This window comes from Cryptomeria japonica, chromosome 11, assembly GCF_030272615.1.
Source record: "Cryptomeria japonica chromosome 11, Sugi_1.0, whole genome shotgun sequence".
NCBI classification, from domain to species: domain Eukaryota; kingdom Viridiplantae; phylum Streptophyta; class Pinopsida; order Cupressales; family Cupressaceae; genus Cryptomeria; species Cryptomeria japonica.
The window spans coordinates 565,816,078-565,828,336 of record NC_081415.1 but is presented as its reverse complement, the minus strand read 5'-3'; the positions used below and the strand labels follow the sequence as shown (position 1 = coordinate 565,828,336).

Sequence of the window (12,259 nt, the reverse complement as noted above, 5' to 3'; positions counted from 1 at the left end):
TGGAATGTTGGGTATGGCATGGAAGTTACTTTGTAAGAGTGTGATGGAGGGAGTTACAAATAAGTATGTAAGAAAGTCTATGACAAAAAAGAATTACATATATGTTAGAATTATTCTTGAAATTTGAAAAAATATAACTTAAGGTCTCACCTTTAGTATTTTTGTATGTTCATTTCCATCTCAAAGTTTCTTGGTCTATAAATTGAGTCATGGCATTACAAAAAATTGTGAGAAGATTTTCAAAATGTGTAAATATCTCCATTGTAATTGTAAGTTAGATAGTTTGAGATAATATAGTGAGTGGCACTAGATTTTTTATTGGGTTTTTCTTAAAAGAGTCTGCTTGAGATGAATTTATGAGTTTATGTGTATTTCTTTCACTCATTAGATTGATATTTATCAGTTTTAGTCATTTAAAAATCTAATTTTTTTCTATGCTAGTGAAAGTTATTCCAATCATGAGATTTTGCATTTGGTAACTTGTTTTTAAAATTGGAATCCATGAAATCCTTATAGATATCGATGTCTTCATGGAGAAGCTCACAGTAGTCTACAAACAACACAATGAGCTAAATGATTTTTACATTGATTTAGCAAAGGTTATGAAATATATGACAATCACTCATAGGCAAGACAAACTAAAACAATTTCTAATATGTTCACCCTTCCTTTGCTAGTTAAATTAACACATTTGAAATGTAACATTTCAAATTATATATGAATTAAAAAACCCATTAAAAATAAATTACATACAATTGAAAATGTTGAAACCTCTATGTAAAATACCTATTTTTTATTACTGATTGTTTAGTTATGTTTGGCTTAGATCTATTTTTGAGAGTCATAAATGCAATGAAAATTCCAGATGATAAAATTCCTAGATGTCATGGTGTGTGGTGCAAATAGAATCAAAAGATTCTTGTACTGCATCTTCTTTTTTCAAAGTTCGGCCTTCGTATTCAAATACGTTGTCATACAAAAATAAAGTAACGCCCATCGTCGCCATTACAGCGTGCGCCGAAAAAAAATGCAATGCCCGCTGCCGCCATTACAGTGTCTGCGCGTAAAAACACGTTGCGCGGCCTTTCTATTTTAGAACTTTCCAAATTTAACCTGTTGTACGAGACTTTTAATTCAACTTCCAATATTTGCACTACTTCTATTCCTAAACCACTAGGACTAAATTTGACGGTTCTAGATTGTATTTAGTAATTTTGATCATAAAAATATAATTAAAATTATGGGAAGATTATTTCATATCAAAATAAAATTTTAGATAGATACTTAAAATTATATAAGATTATAATAATATATTATATTTTTATATTTTAAAATAATTATGGTCACAAGAATTGGTTTGATAAGGGGTTAATCTTGCAGTGCAACGGTAAAGTTGCAAACTGCGTTTATGCAAAGTCTCATGTTCGAGTCACTTTCAGGTCTTCCCTCCTAGGTGTACTCGACGAGGTCAAAGGATGGTGTATGGACGGTGGACGAAGCTTCCTAGGCGGTGATCCTCGCTGGCACACCCTGCTGACCAGAGAAGACCTGCAACCCAACGTTGACTGGAGGTGATGTTCGGTGTATGGAAAGGAAAAGGTAGATGGTGGCAGGCTCAATTGTGACCCTAACTGGTTAGAAACTCCAGTATAACAAAAAAAAATCATTACCGATCAAAAAAAAAACATAATCGATTTGATAAGGAAAGTCAATCATTAAATTTAGAAATAAAAGTCAATTGTTAAGAACAATTATAAGGATGTAGTCACAACATTGTATATATATGAAGTTTATATTTCCACCGTCTATTGTAATGAGTACAAGTGTTTTTGAAAAAAAAATGTTAAAATTTCTATATTGGTGGTGGTTTTTTTATACACTTCATTTTCTATCATCATCAAGCATTGCTTCATCTTAATAATGAATCATGAAATGTGAATGTGTGTGTGTGTGTGTAAATATATGTATATACATGTATATGTATATATATGCATATGCATGTATATGTATATATATGCATATGCATGTATATATATACATGTATGTATATATATATTTGTTAGACTATATATATAGATGTATGTATATATATATGCATACATGTACATATATGTATACATACATGTATATATATGTATACATACATGTATATATATATGTATACATACATGTATATATATATGTATACATACATGTATATATATATATACATACATGTATATATATATATACATACATATATATATATATATATATATATATATATATATATATATATCTATGTATGTATGTATGTATGTATGTATGTATACACACACACACACACACACACACACACACACACATATATATATATATATGTATATACATATATATGTATATACATATATCTGTATGTATGTACACACACACACACAGATATATATATATATATATATATATATATATATTCCTTCTAAAAGTTTAAGTGGGTATTAAAGAAGGGAATAAAATAACAACTTTATTTATGTAATTATAAGTTTTAAATTGGCATTTGGAGGGGTTGAAAGTTTCTTCCACTAAGAAACACTTATATCTATGTGACAAGTTTATATGACATTTTTTATAAATATAATTGTTATTTAGATTTTATAGTTCATCATCTAAAATTCTTTATTTTCATTGAAAATATTTGTTCATATTGTATACTTTGTAACATTTCTAAATTTTGATATATTTGAGATATATAATGGATGTGTAATTAGACTCGTACACATAATTAATGTTTAAGAATTGTAAGGTTACATTTTAGGACTGTAAATATTGGTATTAAACCACCATTCAAATATTAGAAACACTAGTGAAATCGTTGGGAAAAAAAATGTTGACCACTCAAGTTTGATAAGGAATGTTTATAAAATGTTAAATTTTAAGTAAATCCAATATTGGATTTTGGGTGGTTGTTTAATCTATGTAACCAAATGGCTAGTCCAATGAAATTGTGTGAATTTTGAGTGTTGAAAATTTATTTAGCATCCCAAATCATAAGCTAGATGTTTATAAAAGTTATCTCAAATGTTGTGACTTTTGAGTGTCGTAACTTGAAAAAATTGTATTTTAATCCACAACTTATTTGAAATACAAGGTGACTTTGTAATTAGACTTGTAGACCTAGTTAATGTTTAAGAGATTTTGAGGTTGCATTTTGGGGTTGTTACATATCAAATTATAGTTCAAACACAAGAGATCTAAGTCTACTAGTGGAATTGTTGAGTAAACTTTTGTAATGTTGTTTAAGTAAATTTCAATATTGAGTTTTGAGTGTGTGTTTGATTTGTATAACCTAGCGGCTAATCTAATGAAATATTGTAACTTTTAACTTTTGAGTTGATAATTTTATTGAAATAATCATGTCAACTCAATTTATTTTCTTAGTTGGCACTATTTTTTTTTTGTGAAAGAAGTGTCTCATATTACTTTGTATAAATATTGTTAATACAAATCAAAAAAGAACTGGGCAGAAAAGTCACATCCCTATTAGGATTAAGGTGTCATCTACCTTGTAAATCCTATGTCACAGTTCCAACATCCTTGGATAATGTCCCTAGGCACTTAGGGTGTATTGAGAAAATAATTTGTAATATTTATTCTCACTATTGTTTGTAATACATTCATAAGGGGTGATGGGTTCCACTAGCAATGATATGTAGGTGATTTGTGGATATGATTAATTAATACTATTTCTCCCACATGTAGACGCTTAGAATGGGATGGTTAATGAAAAGTGAAGAGGACAAATAGGTGACTATTAGGCTTCTCCAAGTGGGTGCTTGGAAAATGCAACATGTGTCTCTTGGTATTCTATCATTTATTTCATTTAATGTAATGTTTATCTTTCAAGTTTGGGTGCCCAAGTTGGAGGGAAAGTATTGGAGCCAAACTCAATGTCCTTTCACATTCTAAGTCCATGTAATCCAATAAGTTGGGATGTTTTCAATAAAGAGCCATATTTGGGCACCTTGTTCAATGCTTTAGATCTCTTGGCAAATATATATAAACATCTCCATCCTTATAGAATTTATGAGGAACGATTGAATGTAGAGTTACCTTGTAGAAACAATGATAGGTTGAGGCATAAAGAGGTTGTTCACTAGTACAAATATGTTTTAATGTTGGAGGTAAAGAGGAGAATAGAAGTGAAATTATAATCTCATTTATTTGAAGATAATGAATAGTTGGTTTCTCTTCTTGGTGGAATTTTTTCCTGTAATATTTTTTCCACATAAATTTTGTGTTATGTAGTTGTCTTATGTTGCTTAATTATGCCTCTTTACTACTAACTTATGTTGGTGTTATTCATTATTTATTGTTGTTATAAGTTCACATAAGGTGGTGTTATTAAGCATGACATGTAGGTTAATTTTTAGCATCATAAAGAAGATGCATCTAATCATGGTAATTCCATATTAAGGCAACTTAATTTCATATTTTCATATAATTATTATATTTTTATATTGTAGTAGTCCAAGCCCTATATCTTGATTATTTGAATAGAGATTAAAATGTTCAACCTTTGGTACTAGAAACTGAGTATTTCTCAACAATCCCAAAAGTTCATCCAATTGAAAGCCTTAAAATGAGAAAACTAAAAAGAGAAATAAGAAACAAGTTTGTTAAGTGGGAAGAGCTAAGATTGTCACTTGACCTATGCATCTATTTAATACAAGTTTTATAAAACTAATACTTAAGTTTGAACTTGGTACCTCTTTTAAATCTATGATATTTAGGCATTTTAGAGGCATGTTAATAGATGAATTTCAAAACATAATCATGTCTTGTAGTATTAGGAAGAGGCAATGGATCTTTAGATTACATGATGCAATGGCACAAGGTAATAACTATACAAGATTGATAAATTTTACTCACACAAGAATGTGAAGTAAAGGATTAGAGATCAAGAGGATTTGTAAGGTGACAAAAATGATTGCTCAATACTAGGAGACAAGTGACCAAGGATATAGAGTGACAAGATGATTCAAATTAGTGAATGATCTCAATCATCTTAGTTTTTTTCCCTTTGGATCAAGGGGGTCGTTAGGCTTATATAATCCAAAGTGTTAATTTGTGGTTATGAATTAATATTTTTTTAGTTTAATAGTTTGTGGTTTAGATAGTTTTTACTTATTGATAGCTATTTGGTAGTTACACAAGTGATACAAAATAAATATCTTTATAAACCCATATTTAACAAATTTAACTCATATATAATATATTTTTGTGTTTCCATGTCTACCACCTATAGATGAAAATTTTAATAATTTTATTATTATTTTATATTAATTCAACATGCTTTCTACATGATTTAGTGTTGAGTTTGTATTGGTTATTCATTAAAGGTTTGTCATCACTTTTTAGATATTCACTTAATTAAAATTGATTGGTTATGCTCTTGGATGGATTTGTTGAATAGTTTTGTTGTTCATGTGTTTTAACCATTATTATTTTTTAAGCTTGCTAGATGAGACTTTGTTTGAACTAATGATTGAATTTCTTCTTAATAATGAGTTGATTCACTACTCATTATGAATTAGGGAAACAAGGAAAGTAGATTTTCTACTCAAAGAACATGAGGAGATAGAACTACATACTTTAATGGTAGACTAGGTAGTGATGTCACAAGGGCTTAGCTTCTAGGCTTAAGTAAATATTTTTATTTGTTAGATATGAGTTCCAACATGAAAGTTATAGCCATTATTTATCACTTAGGAGAAGTGACATAGTGGATTTAAGAGCCCTAAATAATTACAAGATTGCATGATCTTGGGAGAAGTTTGAGAAAATACTCAAGTATGAGAAATTTTTTGTTCAATATAAAGGTAATAATTTGAATAAATTTTCCTATTTGAAACAAGGATTGTCATTGGTAAACGCATAGAAATATAATTTTGTAGGTCTTCTTAAACATGTTTGCTATAGTAAAAGTGAAGATTGCATCAATTTTATTTTTAGTTTGAATAAGAGATTAATGATTGCAACCCTAAAGGAAAAACCTAAGAGCTTGGTTCAAGCATCTAAAATAACCACAACTATAAAAATAAAGGAAAAATAAGTTTAAGAGGAGGCAAAGAAAGAAGGTCAATAAGGGATTCGAGATAAATTTGGTTAGGAAGGGTAATTAGAATGGTTCAAAAGTAGGGAAAAAATCACCAATTCTAAGGTGTCGGATTTGCAATGAAGATCATCTAATGAAGAATTATCTTTGAGTTATTGAAGATTTTTTTATTGGCCCACTTTAATCAAGGGAAACCATTTATAAGTATATGTTTTGTATAATATTCCATGTTGGAAAGGAATTTCACTCCTTTTGACTGCTATTAATTTTATTGAAACAATCAAATGTGAATTATTGAAATAAATTTATCCAAGAGTTGTGGAGGTGTCTATTGGTGGGCGATCTAAGAGGATAAGTACAAGTCTTGTATATTACTCCATATTGAAAAGGAATCTTATAAAAAAATTGAGTTGTCAATTTTATTGTAATAACAATACAACATTGGCTACTCCAACTTTGGGCGTCCTATCGTTAGGAGTTGAATTTAGTGATCTAGCTCTATTGGGGGCTTTGGTGTGGCATTTAGCTCCTCTTTCTACATTTGTGAGGGCTTAATTTGAGACTATAGTGAAGGTTATCCTTCACCTCTCCCCTATTTTGTATCTTTGTACGATGGTGTATTGTGGAAGATTGTTCAAAGAAGAGAGATCTTCCTAGACATGATTGTGTTTTCAACACCTAGTTTATGGGTACTTGAAATGCTAGGTTGAGACATGGGCTTGTGTAGGTGGTCTTTCAAATATGTTTTGCTTGGTAGTTAAGTTGCAACCTCATTATATAAGATCTATGGTCCCTTCAAAACCATCTTCTAATGGCAACTTGGTTGTAATGGTGTTAAAGGTATTTAGGGTCTTCCAAAACCTATTAGTCTATGGTTTTTTGGTGAGTTTGCAACTTGGCTATAATTTTGTTGTGGGATAGCTTTTGTACTTTTGGGTGTATATTGTAAAGGGTTTCAAGGCCCCTTTAAACATCTTTTACCAATATAATAAAAAGTGATTCTAATTATTTAAATAGATTTAGATGGTTTTGGACATTCAAAAACTTAAATTCTAAAATTAGAATTAACTCATAAATTTTATATTTTAATTCATGCCTATTTTAACTTATTTAAATTTTCAACTTGTTCATTTTTTTGGCATTTAGAAATAAGTTTATCTTAATTTATAACATTCAAAAAATTAATTTTTTAATTAGAATTAAATATTAAGTTGTGATATTTTAATTATCAATCTATTTATAATATAAATTGATTTTATTTTTTAAAAAAATTGAAATTAAATTAATGAATGAACTAATTAAACTTTTGTTGACCACTAAAAAATGATAATGATTTAGGTAAGAGACCACTAATCCAATGAAAAGTAACTCTTTCAAACTATAATTTTATATTTGTGTAATGATTTACATATTTATTTTTAAAAAATTATTTAATATAATTATTATAAAAAAATTCTAAAACAAAAAATATTAATTATTATAATTTTTAATTAAAAATTAATAAAAATAATTATAATTTTAAAGAAAAATGAATACGTTGTTCAAAAGGCTTCTAATTTTCCAACCCATTTTAACCAACTTCTAAAACACTTATCATTTGAAAAATTTTAAGGACTTAACAACATTAACTATTGTTTAAGACAAATAGAATCACTAGCAAGATTACAAAAGGACTTTTATATTAAGAAAACAAAAACAAAAACAAAAAAACTCTAAAAAGAGTATTATAAAAAAGAAATTATGAAAGAGATGGAAGAATTTAAAATTTAAGATCATAAATGTAAAATCAATTAAAATTGTCTTCCACAACCTTTTGTGTTAATTAAATAAAATTAATTATTTTAATAAATTTAAATCATTTAATTATGTGAATTATCATTTATCCCCTTTCCCTCATAATTCACCCTCTATTAAATAAAATTATGTTTATTTACTTAAGTTCACACTTCACATGCCTATCCTCCAAAATAAAAAACAACACTGTGCAAAAGAAGTTTTAGATTAATCATAAAATTAGAATACTTGTCAAACAAGATTTCCTAAAGTTGTACAAGAAAAATTATTAAGCTATTCCTTATGTACAATTAGAAAGACATATGCAATTGAAATTCTTAAAATATATAATTTATAAATTAAAAATTAGCAATAAAATTTTTAGAATATGATCTACAAATTAAAATTTAGGGTATCATTCAATTTTTTGCACATTAAATTGAAATAACCTTTTTTTATTTATTTTCTTTCTTGAAAAAAGTTTTAAATTTTTTTATAAACTACATTTTTTATTTTAAGAAAATTCTATTAATATTTGTTAGTATTTTCTTTTCTTTTCTTAAGTTTTTATCTATATCTTAAAAAACTCAAAGTACCTCAAAATGGTGTTGTTTTAAATATACAAGAGAAAAATTACAAAAATTATTTTAAATAAACAAAAAGAAAAATTATAATTTTACTAACTTTTTAACTTAAATTGTTCCATTTGAATATTTATAATTCCAATGCTAATAAGATTTGTTCCAAGCATTTATGTGCTTACAAAAAGAAATTAACTTCAACATAAACATTAAAAGCTAAAATGGTTGAAGATTTGAAACAATAGCTAAAAATTATTGGATTATATTAGAAACCATCACAAATTTTCTCTTTTCTACATGGAGGGTATACCTATAATATAATACAAAATGAATAGTGCATCACAAAATAGAGCATACAAAATTTAAAATTAAAACCACCACATGAAACTCCCCACCACGTCATGCTCTTGCTTAATAAAATTCCTTTTAGAAAATGTATCAATACTAACACCTATTCAGCTAAAAAACTAACAAACCACATAAAATACTTAATTTTTTAGTATGAATGTTCAAAAAATTTTGAAGCTTAAATACTAAGTTCTACTTAAACCATTGGTATTTTTGGCATATATGTATGCACAATATTGTAGAAATGTGTCTCAACAAAACTATTTTAGAATTAATTTGTTTATAGGTTCTTATAAAGTCGCTATCTTGTATAAAAAATTTGTTGATATTTTATTTTTTACTTTTCTAATTTTTTATGAATATATCTTTAAAAACCTCAAAGTGCCTCAAAATCAATTTTAAATTTTTTTAAAAAAAATATTTGAAATAATTAATTAACTTAATTCTAGCTTTTACTTTCATTCTTATTTGAAAACTATGAAATATTTTTATTAATTTCTACAGTTCATGATGTTATGATAAGCTTTTAGATTAAAATTTAAATTTCAAGTCATTAAAATATTTTTATTAATTTCTACAGTTCATTATGTTTTGATAAGCTTTTAGATTAAAATTAAAATTTCAAGTTTTTTGAAGTATCTTATTTACTTTCTTATTCTAATAAATTTTAAAAAATTCAAGAGTTTTTTAACCAAATTTAAATCCTCAACTAGTTTTAAAAAGTTTTCAATAATCCAGAATGTCAACTTATAATCCATAAGATTAGTTTCTTATATTATATACTACAATTTAATTCAAAAAAATTTAAATTTTTTCAACCAATTACTCCATCATCACTCTTTTTTCTACTATACTATATATTTTACCTTTTCTACTATACTATATCTTTTACCTTTTCTACTATTATCTTTTACAACTTTGGTGCAGTAAAATGTTCTTAATATCTCATCTCACCCTAACGATTATAAATACTCCCCTTCCTCCTATCCCATCCTATAATGATACATCAGGAAAGTAACACATTACTACCTAAATTTATGTACAAATGTGAACAAACAAACAATTAAATCCACATACCAGTAAACAAATACATAGAAATTAACACCATACATGACATATTGTATAATTTAATACTTACAATCCAATAACCACCTGATCTGAAAAATATTTTAAAAAATTAATCCTGATTTATATTATTTTATATGAAAACCTTCCTTATTTCCATTAAATCTTGAAACAACTACTAAATTCACAAAAAGGACCAGCACTCTTTAAAAAATTCCAAAAATAACCACTCTTTACCAATAACACTTGAGTTTATTCAGTGCCATGACAGTGTCAGAAGACATTAACACCAATCAAGATTTCCAATACCTTAGAATTGGTTATTAACACCAATCAAGATTCAGCCATTGATTAGCCTTTATAAGATTCAGCCATTGACTAGCCTCTAAGACTGCAATTGATTAGCCTTTTTAAGAATCTACAATTGATTAGTAGCTTTTTTAAGTACAAAAACCCATCTAGGCAAAAACACTAATTTACACGATTCTCGAATCAAAAACCACGTAGGTACATGCAATAGTTTGCAGATTGATATAACATACGTAGTCTTTTCATCGTAAAGACCATTATTTATCCATTCACTTGGGGTCTTTACATCATTAAGAGCACATTTTGTCCATTCATTGTTTCTTCTAATTGAATTTAAATGACTTTTAACGCAAATTAAACGTAATCATTCAAAAAACTCTTACCAGTCAAAACCCCCATTTGCGTCCACTAAAGAAATCAAACCCAATTGTTCAAAGAACCTTTTCTTACCAGTCCAAAACCCATTTGCGTACACAAAGAATACATTGATGAATCATTTCACTACAGGAAAGTGTTCAATTTTAGCTTTTAAAACCTGAATACAGAGCATATAATCCAAGGGGCATTAAAGATTTGACCATCAGCTAACATGATGTCAAAGCACCCTGTGCATTACTTCCGACATATTACTTTACCGATTCAAAAGCATAAACAATACAGCTCAATCCAGTGTTTAAGAAACCCATTTATAACAATCCCAATCGCAATGCAATGCCAAAACGGAACCACTGAAACATAATAGATGAAATTGTAAATTTGTTTAACAGAAGGCAGGCCAAATCATACAAAGCGACACAGCATCGAACGCCGCCACTGCAAAATAGGTTACCATCACCACTAACCAATGCGGAAAAACCAGCCATTATGAGCCATAACAGCCATAGATCTTATCGTTTCCCCCATTTGACAAAAACCCAAAATACATCACATAATGAAAAACAATAACCAACAATATAACCACCCAAAGATACTCGAATAGAGCCCCAGACTCAACAAGAGCCGAGCCGAACCCTTCGCTAACTGCAAAAACAAAACCCTGACCATATAATAAGTAATCCTTCTAGATCTAACTATCTCCCACCGCCGCCATTAGGGCAGTCGCGGGCAAAATGCCCAGAATCGCCGCAATTATAACAGCTTCCTCCACCGCCGCCGCCACCGGCACCCCTACCGCCTCCGCCTCCGCGGCCGCCACGGCCACCACCACCACCACCATAACCTCCACCGCCATATCCACCACCGCCACCACCATAACTCCCACCGCCACCACCATATCCGCCGCCGCCATAACCTCCGCCGCCACCACGTCCACCTCTTCCACCACCACCACCGCCATATCCACCGCCGCCTCCTCCACTACTACCCCCCTGCACAAAAGCCCCATTCGGCCCAGTCACATCAAGAGCCTTAGTCCTTCCACCCTGCTCATGCTCAACAGAAAACTCAACCGACTCGCCTTCAGCCAGAGATCTAAATCCATCAGAATGAATCGAAGTCTGGTGAACGAAAAGATCCTCTCCGCCATCATCAGGGGTAATGAATCCGTAACCCTTCTGCGAATCGAACCACTTCACCTTTCCACTCCTTTTCCCACCCTGCGCCATGATTGCAGACCTCAGCAACAAACAAATTTACAGACCCGCGCCCCCTGGTGCAGCGCACAAACTGCCCAACCAAAACCTAAACCTAAACCTAAGTGTCACCAATAAGGGGTTTATATGCCCCATGGGCACTCCAACGGAGGGCTCAGATCTTCCGGCGTTTGATCGGACGGCTCAGCGCAGCATGTGCAAATATCTTAATCCAACGGTGGGAGGGGCCTCGGAGGTACCGCTGGGTTACGGTTAAGGGCCAAAATGAGCGCCAAACGATTTTTGGGCCCTCTGCTTCTTTCCTTTTTCTCCGCCATACTCCGTCGTTTACGCCTGTACTACTAGTATTTTTCTTGACCCCATGGAGCGGCCCAGATGATCTCCAAGAAATCGGGACCGCTGTCTTGCTAAAATATTTATATATGGTAATTCTACTGTTTCTATATATTTTATTAAAAGGCTGCAGTGTACTGCCCTTGTAAAGACGCTAAATTGGGGCC

General features: G+C 30.0%; 1 protein-coding gene across 1 annotated transcript; it reads right to left on the bottom strand.

Moving 5' to 3' along the window:
* Positions 1 to 10,889: 10,889 nt before the first annotated feature.
* LOC131026665 (glycine-rich protein 2) lies at positions 10,890 to 11,865 on the bottom strand. Its single transcript, XM_057956598.2, has one exon. It carries the CDS (start codon positions 11,769 to 11,771, stop codon positions 11,238 to 11,240), a length of 534 nt encoding a protein of 177 aa, XP_057812581.1. The 5' UTR covers positions 11,772 to 11,865; the 3' UTR covers positions 10,890 to 11,237.
* Positions 11,866 to 12,259: the final 394 nt, after the last annotated feature.

What these genes read in the sequence shown, in the direction of transcription:
- LOC131026665 (XM_057956598.2), bottom strand. Translation starts at nt 11,771, where the DNA reads ATGGCGCAGGGTGGGAAAAGGAGTGGAAAGGTGAAGTGGTTCGATTCG.